Source organism: Glycine max, chromosome 8 (genome assembly GCF_000004515.6).
Source record: "Glycine max cultivar Williams 82 chromosome 8, Glycine_max_v4.0, whole genome shotgun sequence".
NCBI classification, from domain to species: Eukaryota; Viridiplantae; Streptophyta; class Magnoliopsida; order Fabales; family Fabaceae; genus Glycine; species Glycine max.
In genome coordinates this window covers 38,123,886-38,141,362 of record NC_038244.2, presented here as the reverse complement: position 1 = coordinate 38,141,362, position 17,477 = coordinate 38,123,886, and the positions used below count along the sequence as shown (strand labels likewise).

Genomic DNA, 17,477 nt, shown 5'->3' with positions numbered 1-17,477 from the left:
CAGCCATTTTTTTTTGTTTGCTCAGTGCTCACATACTAATTCAGGCTCTGTTAATCGGATGTATTGCTCTTACACGTTTTTCACATTTTACATTGTTTCCCAAAATTGGTCTAGATATTACGAAACCTTATTGAATAAACAGATCTGGACATTAAGAAACCTTGAATCTCACAGCTCTATATAGAAGAATGTTTCAACAAGTGGATATTAATTTGGGGCAAAAAGGTTAAATGAATCTGTTAATAAGTACAAACGTTGGGTTTTTACCAATAATATCGCTGAATCTGTAACCTTTTAAACATAACAAGGATTGCTAAGTTGTTTTTTCTAACTTGGCTAGATAGTAAAATGTCTAAAAATGCTGCAGCCGAAAAATTCTCCACTCATTTCCTCGCTTATTAAGTTTCCATCCGAGAATAAATGAACATGAGCAATCACAGGCTTGACATCCGAACATAAAAGATTCATCCCTTGCCAACTGAGTTAAGATACCTGTGCTGCCCCACCCCTCTTGTCCAATTTGTTCCTCAAAACAATCCTTTGAAAGATGTTGCTAGTAACTTGAATTAATCACATACATAAGCTTTTCATATCTAGGAATGCACCCTCATAAAATATAAGACAAAATCTTAGTCAAGATCCAAGTGTAGAGAACTGATAGAGAAGCACCAACTGGAATAGTGACTACCCATGAAGCCACAATCTCCTTCACAGTTTCTGATCTAACACTGTTAAATCCCCTTGCAAATCCAACTCCCATTACTGCACCTACTAGAGTATGGGTTGCTGAGATGGGTAGCCCCAGCTTTGAGGCAAACAGAACAACAGAGGCAGCAGCAAACTCAGCTGCAAATCCTCTTGTTGGTGTAAGTTCTGTTATCTTCTTTCCTATTGTAGCTATCACTCTATAACCCCACATCATAAGCCCTGCAACGATTCCAAATCCTCCCCAAGCAAGGACATCAGTTGGAATAATAATCTCAGTTCCCATGGTACTGCCTTGAAGAATAGCTAGTGCACCCGCCAATGGACCTATAGCGTTGGAGACATCGTTTCCACCATGAGCAAATGACATGAAACATGCTGAGAGGACCTGCATGTAACCAAAGACTCCATAAACTATTTCCAGTTGAGCACCCTTCGGGCCTGCAACATCGTCGAGGAATCCGATATTGTGGTGGTGGACAGTGTCTTCTTTTGGCTCAGGCTCTGGAGTACTTGACTTGACAAGAAGATGTCCAAGCTGTTTTCTGATGATTCTGTCTACCAGAAAAGCACCAACAGTTCCAGAGGCTAAAGCTTGGACCAGAGCAAAAGGGAAACTCTTGCTAAGAGGAAATGCAACAAATGAAATCCCCGTTACACCCAGAAATACAGCAATTGGTGCCGCTGCAGCTGCTGCTAGACCGGGGTTAGGTGCACTGTATACAAACTGGAAGGGGGAAAAGACATGAGCAGGAAATTAACATATTATCCTGTTGACAATTTGAAATTTTGAAAATGGAAATTTCCACATAGCCTTCAAGCTAAAAATGTTTGAAAAAGTGTCCAGTGTTTGTTAATAATAAATTTTGAGCACAAATCATGCTAGTTTAATTTTTATGTACTCCTCATATAGACAAGTTTTACATTGCTCCGATGATGTATTCTCATATCCTTTCATGAGTTTGACAACTCATATCATTAAACTCAGGTATCACATCATTTTGGATGGGATTTAAATCACCGGTCAAACTTTTGAGTCTCAATTCCTGCCCCATCAATGAGAAGCTGACACATCATTAAGTATTTTTGCTTCAATTCTCAAACTGGCCCTTGTAAATCTCTAACCCGTCAGTTACTGTTTTGTTTATCGTGACAGGAGTAGTTTGAGAATTTAAGAAAAAATACTTAATGACATGCCAGCTTCTTATTGGTGGGGCAGGAATTGAGACTCAAAAGTGAAACTGGTGATTTAATTCCAGATGAATGATTTTGGACTGAAAATGGCTTTCTTTAGTGTTTTGATTACTTTTCCTAGATTGCATTTGTAACCAAATAAAAAAAATGTTAGAACCCAGAAGACAGCATGTTGGATTAAAGAGCTTATACCCTTCGAATGCATTTATAGACAAGAAAAGACACAGCAGCTCCCATTAGTGGTGAGACAACCCACGAAGAGATCACCCTGGCCAGTGAACCCCAGAAAACAGCTCCGGCACCTCCATAAGCTAGGCCAAACCCCACCATTGCTCCCACTATACAATGTGTAGTAGATACTGGCCAACCATAATATGATGCAAACTGCATAGTACAAAACAATAATCAGATGTTGAATCGAATTGGATTGTTTGAATGCATAAATAAAGCATAATTATTTACTTATCTCTTGAACAAAACTATATAATATAAATTCAATGACCAAGTCAAGATAGTACTATATATATTGCTTCGAAGAAGCAATTGGCATCTAATTCCAGTTGCTCCAAAGTCTAATCTGTAAGGAAAAATGGCATGCCTCTAATACAAATTTGAGTTCAATCTTTCCATTTTCTTCAATCATTCAAAAAGAAGTTTTTGTATGCAAATATCATGGAAATTAAACATGGTAACGAAAAGAAAAAATATCAAGGAAAATACTGTCAATACCCTTGTGTACCACATGCCAAATTCACCGTACCACATACATACTGCATATCAGGTTCTCTTTAAAGAAAATCTTGTAATAAAATGTAAAGAGTGACGAACCACGTACTTGTACACATATCACGTACCTAATAACTATGTTGAAAAGTGTACGTTCATTAATTTTAATAATGCTTCTTTTTATCCTTGTATTTTCCAACTACAGCAACACAGCCTAAGATACGTTGAAGGGAAAAAGAATATATTGTAAGCAGCAGCTACCGACTTGTATGGAAAAAATTGTGTGCATATAAGAACCTGTTTGTTAGCAAGTGTGATAAATATATAACGATATCATTTATATGTCTTAGAATTTTTGAGTATCCTGCTCCATTTTCAACATCTTTTGCATCTATTTTTCTCTCTTTCAACATGGTATCAGAGCGGTACTATCCTCCGTGACCTTTCTAGTGTGTTTCCTTCTTTGTCTACACCTCAGCCGGCTGATTACCCTCGGCAACTCCTACTACTTACGAAGAGAGTTTTTAGAATGTAGATTTGAGTCTAACTCAACTTTAAAAACTCATAAAATAAGGGTTATCTCCAACTTATATATTCTATTTTGGCCTTATTCTTATCTCTAGTCAATGTAGAACTTGAGTTTTTTTTCCAATACGAGCATTGCCAGACATCCCGATAACCTGCTTTAGTGTTTGTCATGCAATTCTTTTCTCACTGATGGATTACATCAGTGGCTTCTATTCCAACAGAGGATTATTCTGGCGGTGACTCTTCTCACAAATGAATCATTCCGGTAGTGACTGTTTTAGCCATATTCATGGTGACTGTTTTAGTGGTGACTGTTTTCCCGCAGATGAATCATATTCATGGTGCCAATTTTAGCCATCTTTTGCACATGTTTTCTGTCCCAACACTCATATTAACCGCCACTGCCAATTTTGGCCAGTGAACTATCCAATGAGCAAACGTAACATTCTTTCTATTTCTATTTCCCTAACTTCAACCCACATTCCTATAGAGAATTCTCTCAATACCAGTCATCTTGAAAGCCGCAGGAATCATCCCAACATCACAAAGCCAGATTAAGATTCTTCTGAAGTGTTAATTGAAATTGTCTTTTTATTCCAAAAATTTAATTTTGATAACTGTCAACCATATAAAAGTCACCCTACTAGGTGTAATACTTCAAAGCTAATTATTATAAAAGTCAACAATGTTTAAGTCCATGAGAATCTCTGATTGAAGCATGTTATAAAAAAACTTTTATACCGTAATATTATCTATGATCTTAAGATACAATTATCTAATTCATCAAAACTAATAAAAAATAATTAGACTGATTAATTTGCCATAAATTTTAATTTTATTCCAAGACTATCCATGGTTATTTTTGAAAATATAATTTTTCAATCAATGAATTTACTTTTTTTTTTATAGCTCAATAAATGCACTACTTTTAAGGAAAAAACGAGTGTAATCATTAGTGATAAAAAAAATTAACAAATAAAGTAATCAATAAATGCACACACATTATTGTTGTCCAAAATTGTATTTATGTTAATGATTATTGTTTATATATAAATTTTTATAAGATATTTTATATATATTTCGAGGGTGGAGGCGGGGCGAAAAAACCAACCCTAGTCGGGTGTGGGGGCGGGGGCAAATTTATAGTCCGTCGGTTTTCGAGGACGGGAGTGGTTATGAGATTTAGGGGTAGAGGAGGGTAAGCAAAAGTCACCTCCGACCGCTCCCTGTTACCATGCCTAGACCGGAGGTAATATGTTCTAGAGTAAATTATAACAACACTCTCTTGACTTTTTATTAAATTACGCATAATACCATCCCTTCCATTCTCCTACACTAATTCTCTTTAAGTTTGAAAACATTACACTAACATTCTCTTGTATGTTTGAAAACATATTATATTAACATCTCCTCAAATCTTATGCTAACACTCCAATTATAAAGGTGAATATAATGATTAAAAAAAGCAATTACAATAAACCTCGGGAAGTATTGCTATAATTTGTTCTACATTCTAATTCCAGTTAAAAATTCCTATTCTAATTTCAAGGTTTTAAATTGCCATCTACAACGGCATTCTACATTTGCCTGCAGTTTTGAAAACCGCAATGAATAACCTTACTAACCTCAAAATCGAAAACTCACTGAGTTGGCCCAAGACCTTTCAACTAATTTATCTTAATTAATTTAATTAATCACATTAAATATATTAATTATTAATTATTAATACTATCATTTTAAAATTATTATTTTTTAATCTCTTTATTTACTTAATTGTCTCTAATTAATATTTAAAGAAAAAATAATTAAATAAAAATATATAAAACAATAAAATTAACACATCTAAAAATTATAAAATAAGACAAATAATTTTTCTTAAAAAAAATCTTATATTTAGAAAGGAAAAAGTAACCCTTCACTTTCTTATAAGGTTAATTTGATGGCAAGACTTTGTTAACAAAACTAAGATTCATCCTAACCAAAAAAAAAGAAACTTTACTTTACCTGTAACCAAGTGCCAGCAGCGGCGAGAGAAGAGAGCAACCCGGCGAAGAGCAAAGAATCCTTCCCATTGAACACGTTCGCGACGAGAATCCCCTTCTGCATCGTGCTGGTCACGTGCGTTCCCATCATCAGCGCCCCGGAGAACTCGAGCACCGCCGCCGTCAGCACCGCCTGCCGGAGCGTGAGGGCGCCGGATCCCACCGACGTCCCCATCGCATTCGCCACGTCGTTGGCGCCGATGTTCCACGCCATGTAGAACCCGAACAGCAACGTCGCGTACGACAGCACCTTCGTCTTCAGAACCATGCCCTGCCCCAAAGAAGTCATGAACAACGGAAAAGTCAACACCGCCAATGCCATGCATATCGATATGGCAGAAGCCGTTCGAGACGATATGTTGAAGGCCTTCGCAATTCCTCCCAATTCATCGTTGCTCGGTGGTGTTTCTGTTCCCTCCTGATTCTCTTGTTGTTCTCCCTCAGCGAAAGATGAAAGCGTTGCGAAAGGGTAAGAGAGTTTGATGTTTCTGAACCTGAGAATGTTATTAAAAGGATAAGGCTTTGTTGTTATTGGTGGTGATAAGAGAAAAGGTTTCTGAGAGTGAGAGTGTCCGAGGAAGACATAAGGGGAAGTGGTTTTGGAGAGGTGGGTGTGAGAGTTGTGAAGGAAGGAGGTGTGTTTAGTTGAAGAGAAGCGACAAGAGGGATTCATGTTAGTTAGTTATTTAATTAAGCAATGAAGAGTGATGTGAAAAGGGTGTATGTGTGTGTTTGTTTTGGAATCTGTGTGGGATTATTCAGGTAGATTCTTCTTGGCCATGGAGAAGTGAAGGAAGAAGGAGAAGGAGGGGAATGTGGAAGAGAGCATTGTGATGTGAGAGTGTGAGTTTTTGGATTCTTGCTTGGTTTCTTGTTGATGGAAATGAGTGGTGATTGGAGGGTCTCTGCCTTCTCACCAAATATATATCCAAAGCAACAAATATCAGTCTGAAATATTATGGTTCAAAATGGGAAATTAGAATTTCACCAAAAAACAAAAAAGAAAATGGGAAATGAGAAATGAAATTCGGACACAACCATTATCCGGAGTAAAACCACAGAGTATGACATGGGCTGTCTCTGAGGCTGACACGTGTACAGATTGGCTTGCTCTTTTTGTTCCGTGTTTCTTTCCTTTTGTTGCCTGTTGTTATACCATTTAAACTTTTTTAGGAGAGGTTGTTTTTAAAGAATAGTATTGCATTTGGAAGAATTACATTCTTAAGAATATTATGGGTATTATTATGTTATATTCTTGGAAATATTATATTTGAAAATACTATTTCTATCATCATGTTTATGGTAACATTTTAATAGAATAACAAAATTAATATAAATGAAAAAATATAAAAATATGAATTAATTAAAAATTGTGTCATTGGAATAAACGTGAATAAATTATTTAAATATGATGTGATATAAGTACATACAAAATTTACTTTGAACACAATTAAAAACTTAAGGAATTGCAACGAGATGTACGTAAGGTGGTTGGTGTTGGCGATGACGACAGCTTGTTTGAGGAGGTATGACAGCGATTCAAGGACTTATTCTTGCGTTGCTGAATTTGGTGTTGGATCTGTGTGGTTGTGTTTTCAGAGTTGTGATTCGTAAGTGGATTATGAATTAGGCCGTGGAGTGTCATTTTCAGTAGTAGCAGGACGATGAAAGGGAGATGAAGAGGAGGTTGCTGCCCTGATGGGAAGGTAGAGGGCAAAAAAGTTGCCGGTTTGAAAATCAAAGTTAAAATTAAAACTCAAAACTAAAATTAGTTTTGATTTTATAAAATATCAAAACTAAAAATTAGCAACCATCCTACATGAGGCCTAAAGTAAGTTACTTAAAAATATCATTAATTTTATTTATGGCTTAAAAATGTTTCTTTTTTCTCTCAAATTGGATCATTTTTGTCTTTTTTCTCTTAAATTTAAATCTTTTTAGCTCCTGAATTTTGAAAAATATTCCGTTAGTTCATTCAAACTTATTTTTAGCGATTTATTGGATGCACAATTAGTAGAAATTATTGATTGTTGAAGAGACTAAAAAATGTATTTTTTAAAAAAAAATAATGAGGGATAAAAAAATTTAAAATTAAAAGACCAAAAATGAAAATGACCTAATTTAAAGGAAAAAAAATATATTTAAACCTTCATTTACATGTAAGTTCACCTAATTCATTTAATTATAAAAAATTAATGAATTAATAAGATTAAAAAAATATTTGTTATCTTTTTGGCAAATAAAAAATTATTTGTTTTTTGACAAACAAAAAACTATTTTGTTATTTGATAAACAACGAATTATTTAATATAATATGTAATCTATTGAATTAGATACTACACCGTTCATTAAGGAATCCTTGAATCAATATTCAAGAGTATCTGGGTATAAAATTATATATAAATATTAATGTTTATTTTTAAAAATAGTTAATAAATGGATTGGATAATTTTTTTTTATCAAACAAAATATAGATAGATTAAATTTTTAATTAAATTCAATGTAATGTATATTAATCTATTCAAAATAAAGTATGATTTCAAAACAAAAAGTTATAATTTAATAATTTTTTAAATAAAAGAATGTAATTTATAAAAAAATAGAAAAGAAACTCTCTAGTCCCCACTATTTGTAATCGTATAATGGGCTTCCTTTCCTCTTTTAGTTTTGATATAACTCAACAAATTTTTTAAATTCCCATTGTACCTTTCCCTTATAACTTTTCCTGTGCTTTTTTATTTAACGTTTCTTCATGCAAGCTTGTTCTTTTTATTTTCCTTCACCTTCGTTGTCGTGAGAGTTGTTTCGGTGAGAATTGCTCGTTCGTTGTTGTGTCTTCTTTGGTGGAGGTGCATTGTTTACGATGGTTCGTGGGCAAGTGATGATTGTTGCGGTGGTTGGTATGGCCATTAACAGCGGAGGTAAAGTGTTTGATTTGGTTTTTTTCGCGTTAAAATTATGGATTGATAATCCGTAAGTTGTATACAATTTACGAATTGATAATCCGTACGTTGTATATAACTTACAAATTGATCATCCGTAAGAACCTTACGGATTTTCAATCTATAAGTTCCTTTTAATTTGTTTTTAATATTTTTTTATTGACAATCCATATGACTTATATAGATTGGTGATCCATATAAGGCATACAAATTGGCAATCTGTATGGCTTATACGAATTGGTGATCCGTATAAGGCATACAAAATGACAATCTTTATGCCTTATACAGATTGGTGATTCGTATAAGCCATACAAATTGCTTATACGGATCACCAATCTGTAAAAGCCATATGGATTGCCAATTTGTATGTCTTATATGGATTTTCGACAACCAGAACCAAACAACCTCCACAAAGAGACAAAGAGAGGGACGAGACACTTACGGCGGAGAAGCACAACAACACGACAATTGGTCTTGCGGTTATTGGCGGCATGAGCGACGACAGTGACAATGCGGAGACAAAACCAAGTCATGAACGAAGAAGAAGGAACCAAAAGTCATACAGAATGCATTAGTATGCTTTTTAAAAATTAAGTGAATGACCTTTTTGTCACTTCACATATTTTACTGGGTGTACGAGCAATGTTGCTGGTGCCCAAAGCAATTCTCCAGTCAGCATTGTTCTCTTCCACAATGGTCCCGAAGATGGAACAAGAGTGGACAATGATAATTACTTAATACAACCCATTTTTGCTTGGTGCACCTCCTAAGAATTACTTGACACCCTAAATAGACATTTTTTCCCTTCCTTTCTCGGCCAAACCTTAACACCCTTCCCTTGTTTTCTCTTGTGTCGTGAACCCCCAACCCTTGCACCCTGTTGCACCGGTTGTTGTAATTGTAGCAATGCCCTTTATTGTAGGTCCAACCTCATCATTATAGCAATCCCATTCATTGGCAAAGGTAAAGACACCTTTGCAGCCCGTCACAATTCCCTCTAGTGTTTGCTAGTCACTCAACCATCACCATTGAAGGCAACACAAAAGACACACTTGAAGGTAAGTTAGTGTGGCAATGTGTACTTTTAGTATTTATTACATATTGAGTAATTCATAATACAAAATGTATTATGAATTACTCAATCCATAACTATATGGGGGTGGTGGTGGAGATTTAGTGTAGCATGGAGATTCATGAATCATAGGGAAGTGCATGGCGAAGGTAGATGGTTGAGTGGCAACATGGTGGTAGGTTTGGTGCGATGTGGAAGTGGCATTGGGTGGTTGTGGTGTTGGTGTTTGAGTGCGGTGGTGGTATTGGGTGGTTTGGTGTAGTGGTCATGGAGGTTTGGGGGAGAGGCAACCAAGTTTGCTTGGGAGAGGAAGTTAAAAAGGGAATATTAGAAAATTTGGAAATACAAGTATAATTTGCTCATTTAGAAATGAGTAATTCGGTTTGTTTGTTGCTCTAATAGAATATGATAATTTTGTCCTATAGTCTCAATCTCTCTCTCTCCCTTTATATATATTATATTCAACTTATTACATAAAATGTATGTATGATATTATTATGAAAAGAATATAAGACTCATATATATAAGGAATATAACATATAGTACATTTAATTTATATTATTGATTAAAATATTAAAATTAAATATTATTATTTAAATATTTTTAAATAAAAATATTTTAATAATAATTATAATTTTATAAAACTTCTATATTTTATATTTAAAATAATTGCATAAATAAAATATTTTTTTATAATTCAGTTAAAATTAATTTTTTTATAATCTTCATAATTTGTAAAAATATTAATTAACAGGACTTTTTTTATGTAAAACTGTATGTAATTATAATGAAATAGTAATTTTGTCATTTGAACATAATTTATACTATTTCCTATCATTATTTGGTGTGTAACAAACATTGAATAAGATTAAAACTTATTTTTTTCTTATCATGTTTTATCTCACTCTCATATTTTATCATATCATGTCCATCACACAAATACTCATAAACTATATATACAATGATAAAAGACATAAAAAATAAAGATGATAATACATTGAGAAAATATATTATGTACTAATAATATAAAATAAATTTATATTATCATTTCATAAAAAATTATCATATATGATAAATTTATTAATTCTTACAATAATTACCTTAAAAATGATTTCTAATTTATTGAAGGAGTAAAACTGATTTTCAATGTTATCATTAACTCTAATACCTTTCACATTAAAAAAGGGATCACAAAAAAAAAAACTTTTGTTGCAAGATAGGAGTGGATAATTGCTATTTTTACCACCCCTTCTACTCTATTACCTCCCATCCCCTTCTCATTCTCATTGCCATATAACCCGGAGAAGGCATACACCCCCCTCTTTATCAATTTAGAGACCCATGCTCTTTTCAAAAGAATAGTCGTACCTTCCCTCAATCCAGGCAACATATGATAAAATCTACAAAACTAAAACACCAACATTACAAACACAAATTGAACATTTTACATTAGCTATAACAATAAACAACATAATTAAAAATCAAACAAACCATTCTAATAAAAATTTTGAATGCCCATGATTTTGTTGAGAAACTTGTTGGTTTGCCTTCTCAACGTCCACTGAGCAGCTGTTGCATTGCCTCCAACATCTTCAATATATAATCAGTGTGAAGAGATAATAGATCAGGGTCCTTTGTTGGACTAGTATTGCTGTGAGAGAGTAAAATCCCTAGCAAGGGTTTAGGGATTGTCAATTGGTATGTGCCATCATTCTCCCTTACTTTTATTTGGTCCTTTATTAAGTTGTTTAGGGATGAAGAATTTAAACATTGAGACAATTTCGCTCATCAAATATCAGAATCTTGAATCCCCTCTTGCTACATTCTACTAGTTATATCATCTAATGTTAGCGATGTGTGAATACTGTAATACTGCTTGTATGTTCAGTTTTTGTGTGTGTGTGTATATATATATATATATATATATATATATATATATATATATATATATTGCAATGGCTGTTAATGTATCCTTTGAGATAGAAAAAAAAAGTTTGACAATCTTTTCACTCGAATTCCACTTTCACTTTTTTTAACTCTCGAGAATGTTCGAAGCTTCCAAATCACCTCTGTTAATTTAAATGTTATTTATGTTTTTGGAATATTCTTGGTACCTTGAGGGATGCATTGTGGCAACTTCATGAAAAATATGGGGGTGTTATACAAGTCACTTTGTGAAAATTTGCATAATTGTAATTCTTGTAATGAATTGGTGAAACAGGAGGAAAATAGAAAAGCTGACAAAATAAGAAAGAAAGAAAAGTGAAAAGGAATGAATGAAAAGTTAGTTGAAAGTATGTGCAAGAAAATAAAAGAAGTAAAAAAGGTGAATGAATTGAGATTGTTAAAAATGTCCTGCTACTATAATTGTTGCTTGAAGGTGGTCAAATCTAGCCTTCACCTCCACCCATATCACTTTTTGCCCCCTTTTCTTTCTCAAAATTTTCTCATTTTGGTTTTTTCCTCTTTGTTGGGTAACTCAAGCTTCGAGCGTAAAGAGACCTAAACTGAAATGACTTGGATTTATTGGGTCAAAATTAAGAAAATTTAAAGACTCGAATTGAACTAAAATGGTAAATTTCCCTCAGAAGGTTCCATTTACAAAGTATTTATCAAACGGGGTCTGTTTTTAAACTATTTACAAGGGGGGGTTTGTTTTTACAAACTTGCCGCAGCTGCTAATGGCGATATAGCCTGAACCGCCATTGCCACTAGCGAGGGAGCTGCTTATGTGGACATGTCGCCATTGTTGTTGGCGAGACCGATTGACGTGGCTTTCCTGCCATTGCTGCTGGCGAGTCTAGTAACGTGGAGAGAGTCGCCAATGCTTCTGGCGATATAGGTTGCAGGCTAGCAGTGGTTCTTGCCACTGGAAATGACGAGACTGGTGTCGGGGATTCCTTTAAATAGACAGCTTTTGCCTTGAAAATTTGTAGTAATTTTGATAAAAGAAAGCACACAGCAGCGTGTTCAATCAAGAATTTACAAGCCTTGCTTTCATTCTCTTTAGATAGCCCAGCTTTTGCCTTGAAAGTTTCTCATTCCATCCTTATTTATTTGAAGTAACAATTTATATTGTTGTTCAGTCAATAATTTATCTGCCTTGCGTTCATTCTTTTCAAGTTAAGTTTTTGAATAATTTGTATCAGTTACAAATTATTTATTTTGAAGTAATAATTTTTGTGGTTAGAATCAATTTTGAAGCTGAAGTTTAAGTGTAGTAATTATTGGAATTAGATTTTTTATTTTGAAATTATTACTAGTAATTATTTATAAGTCTTTGTTGATGGTTTTTATGCTTAGAAATTTTTATGTGTGACCCTTCCAGTCTTTGAAGTTAAAGAATTATTCACAAATTATTTAATTGGAGTAATAATTTTTTTCTTAGAATGAAGTTTTAATCTGTAGTTTAAGTTTAATAGAGTAAGCAAATAGATTTTTTTTTTATGATTCGCAAATTATTTATTTGAAGTAATAATTTTTTTGTTAGAATAAAATTTGAAGCTAAAGTTTAAGTGTATTAATTTTTTTATTTAGAATTTTTATTTTGAAGTTATTTTTATTACATTTAATTATTTATAAACCTTTGTTGATGCTTTTTCTGTCTTAAAAATATTTACGTGATTCCCTTCCAGTTTTAGAAGTTAAGGAATTATCCAAAAATTATTTAATTGCAGTAATAATTTTTAATGTCTAGTTTAAGTTTAATAGAGCAAACAAATAGATTTTTTTTTCTTTTTATCATTTAGAAATTATTTTTTTGAAGTAATTATTTTTTTTGTTAGAATAAAATTTTAAGCTGAAATTTATGTGTATTAATTTTTGTAATTAGAATTTTTATTTTGAAGTTATTTTTATTACGATTAATTATTTATGAGTCTTTGTTGATGCTTTTTCTGCCTTAAAAATATTTATGTGATAATATTTTCATACTAACTAACCTAAGCTTAGAATACCTATTAACACAAATAATTTTTTTATAATATTAATAACAGAATACATAAAAACTATTTATAAAATATCTCACAAACTTATATATACAACAACCAAATAATATTTTCATACTAACTAATCTAAGCTTAGAATACATAAAAACTATTTATAAAATATTAATTTAAAAAACACGTCCCAGTTTGTGTTTGAAATGATAATATATGAGTATATTGCCAATAGTAGAAGCGAAAAGCGAAACATAGCAAGACACACGCAGGAGAAGAAGAAGATGAAATATTATAGAGGAAGTTGGGGAGAGGATACAAGAGTGTATGCATTCTAATGGAAGATTTTTTTTATAAGCAATGGTCACATTATTCTCACCATTAGTAATGACGATATATGCTCAGAAAAACCAGGCCTCCTGCTCTGCAACCCGCTGTGCATGTCTTGCCAATGGGAAGGGCGAGACTCTCTCCACGTCACCAGACTCGCCAATGAGAATGGTGGTATGCAGGCCACGTCAGTTGTCTCGCCAACAGCAATGACGGCATGTCCACGTAAGCAGCTCTCTCGCCAACAGCCTATATCGCCAGTAGCTCCCGTGGCTTCCTTGTAAAAACGAACTCCCTTGTAAATAGTTTAAAAACAGACCATGTTTAATAAATACTTTGCAAATGGAACCCCTTGAAGAAAATTTGCCAACTAAAACACTTCTACCAACTCAAGTGTTATTTAATATCAAACCTAATTTAAACCTACCCTTTTTCTCTATTTTTGGTCTAACAAATATTTAGGAGAACAATATCCCAATATTTACTAAAATGCAATAATCTTTAAGTTTTTAATACTTATTTTAAGCTAAGCTTTTGTACCTTAAAAATATATAATATTCTTAAATTTAAAGTAAATACAAAACTAATACATTATTATTTACCCATTTTAAAAAGGAAAAAACTTGGATGTACTGTTGATGTTGTTCTTCGATCAAAATTAAATTAAAGTTTCAATTTGATAACATGCATAATAAAGATTTTCATTAAATGCCAATGCGTATTATAGAGATGTAACTCAAAATCTGATTAAAAAATAACATTAACAACACCTATAATGTAAGTTTTGTCCTTTTAAAAATAACCTTACTTTCCATCACCTAAAAACAAAACAACAGCAAGACTAATCAATAAGTTATGCAGGGGAGGAAGTCTTCCAACAGGCCTTATTCTCTATAAATACAGGAAGTTTATTTTTTTCACTCTTACTATTTTGTATCCGACACCTTCTGTTATATTTTGAAATGTATTTTACATCCGACACCTTTCATTTTAAATTCCAAAATAAGTTTTCCCGAATGCATTGGAAAGCATCGGATACAATAATAAAAATGCAGGATAAAATAGCCTAAATACAGATAATGTATGTTTGTGGTGAGAAAAAGAAAAAGAGAAAAAGAGAAGGAAATAGAAATAAAATAAAACAAATAAATAGTAATTATAACACTATAAAAATAAAGGCAAGAAGAGAAACAAACAGGAATAAGAGATGGGTACATGAAAATCATTATCCTATAAATACAAAACAAAATACAAATGATTGGATACATAAGCTTGAAGAGCTACACCACCAAACTTGTCGTTCCAACTTTTAACCTCTATGCCCTCTTTCTTTGTCTTAACGTCTTCTTCACAGAATTAAATAGAACACCGAACCCCCAATCCCATTCGTTCCCGCTAAATCCAACGAAAACCCAATGGTGGGCCCCTCTCCCTCCCATGGCAACAACCTCAAATTCCTCTGCAGCTACGGCGGCAAAATCCTCCCCCGTTTTCCCGACAGCAAGCTCCGTTACTTTGGCGGCCACACCCGCGTCCTCGCCCTCCCTCGCTCCGCTCCCTTCTCCGGTAAAACCACCACCTTCTCCTCCCTTCTTGTTTTCCCTTACATTGACGGCGTATAACTGTATTTGCTTTGGCATGCTTCTTTTCATAAAAAATCATGTTCAACGTGCTTCGGAAATGCCTGATTCATGTCAAACAAACATACATTAATAACGTCCTTGGGAATCCGTTACAAAAATTTACCTCTAAAGAAAAAATAATTCTGTGGACGTGCTTCTTTTGTTTTTGCGTTTATTTTATTTCTACCTAATGAACTTTTATATTAGAACGCGCACTGCAATACATTTTACATTTATTTTATTTTGACTTAATTATCTTTAAATTTAGGGTGTGTATTTTTTTTTTTTGTTTTTGAAATTTATAAATATTTTTTAATCTTTAAATTTTCATTTTTTTAGTTTCTAATATAATAAATGAGTTTTTAGTATTTTGTGGTTTTTAATCCTCGATGACAATTTTAAAATACAAATTCAAAAATGAACTAACATTATCACTTAATTTGAAAAATCAAATCATTTTCTTACCCAACTAGTTTTAATAAATGTAAAATTAATCTTTGATATGAAACTAGTTTTGATATGAAACTAGTTTTAAATAATATTTAATTACTGTTATAGTCTCTAAAATTTAAAATTATTATTTTTTCTTAAATTTTGACAAATTATTTTTTAGTCTCTAATATAATAAATTGATATTTTATAAAATTTTAATTTTCATAAATTAATTTTTATTTTTAACCCTTGAATTTATATTTTAAAATTATTAGTATTTGAAAATTGTCAGAAAATACTAGAAGTTGTCATAAAATGTCTTGATTTGTTGTGCTAAGAATTAAAAAATACATTGTTAAAATTTAAAGGGATTAAAAAATTATTTTTAAATTTTAGGAACTAAAAAAATATATTCTTAAATTCAAAGAATAAAAGAATAACTAAAACTTTTATTTTTATATTTAAACATATTTTTAACTAAAAGCCAAATATGTAATATGTTTTTTCTTTTCCAAGGTTATTAGAACACGCGCCCCGACACATCTTTAATTATAAGTCAAACATGCACTTTCTTCTTTTCAGAGGTTATGGTGAAGTTGGAAGAACTATGCGGCGCACACGTCACCCACCTCCGTTGCCAGTTACCAACCGAAGACCTCGACGCGTTGGTTTCCATCACGTGCGACGAGGACCTCAATAATCTCGTGGAAGAATACGACGGTGCCGTTTCATCTTTGAAAATCAGAGCCTTCCTTTGCTCTTCGCCTGCTCCGTCAAAATCTTCGTCGACAACGTCGTCGTCGTGCTCATCTTCTTCGTCGTCTCCGTCGTCTTGCTGCCGTACCGCTATGGCAGCGCCGCCGCAGTTGGCGAAGAAGTCTTATGTTTCTCTTTCCTCTCCCCGCTACTATAGTCATCCCCGCGTTCAGGGGAACCGTGGCGTCGTTTACCTCGTCCCCAGCGGCAACCACTGGCACTAGCTAGCGCTGCTGTTGTTTGAGTTGAAACGATTGGAGATTGAGCGAGTAAGATTTAAGAACAAGTTGTTGTTTAAGGAAAATCAAATATAACAACAATATGTAATTATGTATATATAAGTATGTGTTGTAAATTTTTGAAAAGGAATTAATCGAGGTTTTGGCCGTGGATTGTTATCTCCCTTTGATCATTAATGGATTGATATGCTTGTGATGATGCGTTCAAAGAAAAGATAAAACAAATAGAAATTTGGGGACATACTCATTTTTGTTCTTGAATGTGTGAGTTGCTGATATATTCATCTCTAATAGATGAAAATTCAAATTTTAATTTTAGAAATTGAAAAAAGTAGAATAAATTTATTCATATGTTAACTTAATAAAATAACTTAGATAACACATTCAGGGATGAATTTATAAGTGTCTTATATATTTAGGGACAAAAATGACTATTTACTCGAAATGTAATTTTATCTTCATAACATTATAATAAACTCTTAAAAAAATAGGAAAACAAACATAAGTTAGCATAAACATGATAATAAATATAATATTTATTAATAAGTCTAATCTATCTATTATTTTGAAATGTCTATTGTAATCGTACCTTATCCAAAATATGAGACTCAAACAAAAATATATAACCATTAAGTTAATTCTTACAAAAAAAATGAGACTCAAAAAATTAAGTAAGTCTGATTTCTTCATTACAACCGAGGATACGTAGGAGCGATGATAAACCCTTGTTGACCTTAAAAATTAAAAAAACAAACATAAAATTTCCTTTTTTTCTTCTAAAAAATAAAAATTCGCTTTCTTTTTCTAGATAAACAAAAAATATAACAAACATAACTCATGTTCTCAAGAGAAAATAAATAATTAAAAAATCACTTTATTTTTAGCACACTTGATTAAAGGTTGTAGTCTTCATGATGGACATTTGGAGTGCTAACACCTTTCCCGCACGTA

The 17,477-nt window shown here is 32.7% G+C and overlaps 2 protein-coding genes across 2 annotated transcripts; one reads left to right on the top strand and one right to left on the bottom strand.

The window, feature by feature from the left end:
* Positions 1 to 211: 211 nt before the first annotated feature.
* Positions 212 to 6,104, bottom strand: LOC100787472 (inorganic phosphate transporter 2-1, chloroplastic). The gene is made up of 3 exons (XM_003530579.5): positions 5,158 to 6,104; positions 2,092 to 2,283; positions 212 to 1,432 (listed from the first exon to the last, which is right to left on the bottom strand). Exons 1-3 carry the CDS (start codon positions 5,866 to 5,868, stop codon positions 608 to 610), a joined length of 1,728 nt encoding a protein of 575 aa, XP_003530627.1. The 5' UTR covers positions 5,869 to 6,104; the 3' UTR covers positions 212 to 607.
* Positions 6,105 to 14,459: 8,355 nt separating this feature from the next.
* LOC100786933 (uncharacterized) lies at positions 14,460 to 16,672 on the top strand. The gene is made up of 2 exons (XM_003530578.5): positions 14,460 to 15,043; positions 16,114 to 16,672. The coding sequence occupies exons 1-2, from the start codon at positions 14,893 to 14,895 to the stop codon at positions 16,509 to 16,511; spliced, it is 549 nt and encodes a 182-aa protein (XP_003530626.1). The 5' UTR covers positions 14,460 to 14,892; the 3' UTR covers positions 16,512 to 16,672.
* The last annotated feature ends 805 nt before the right edge of the window (positions 16,673 to 17,477 follow it).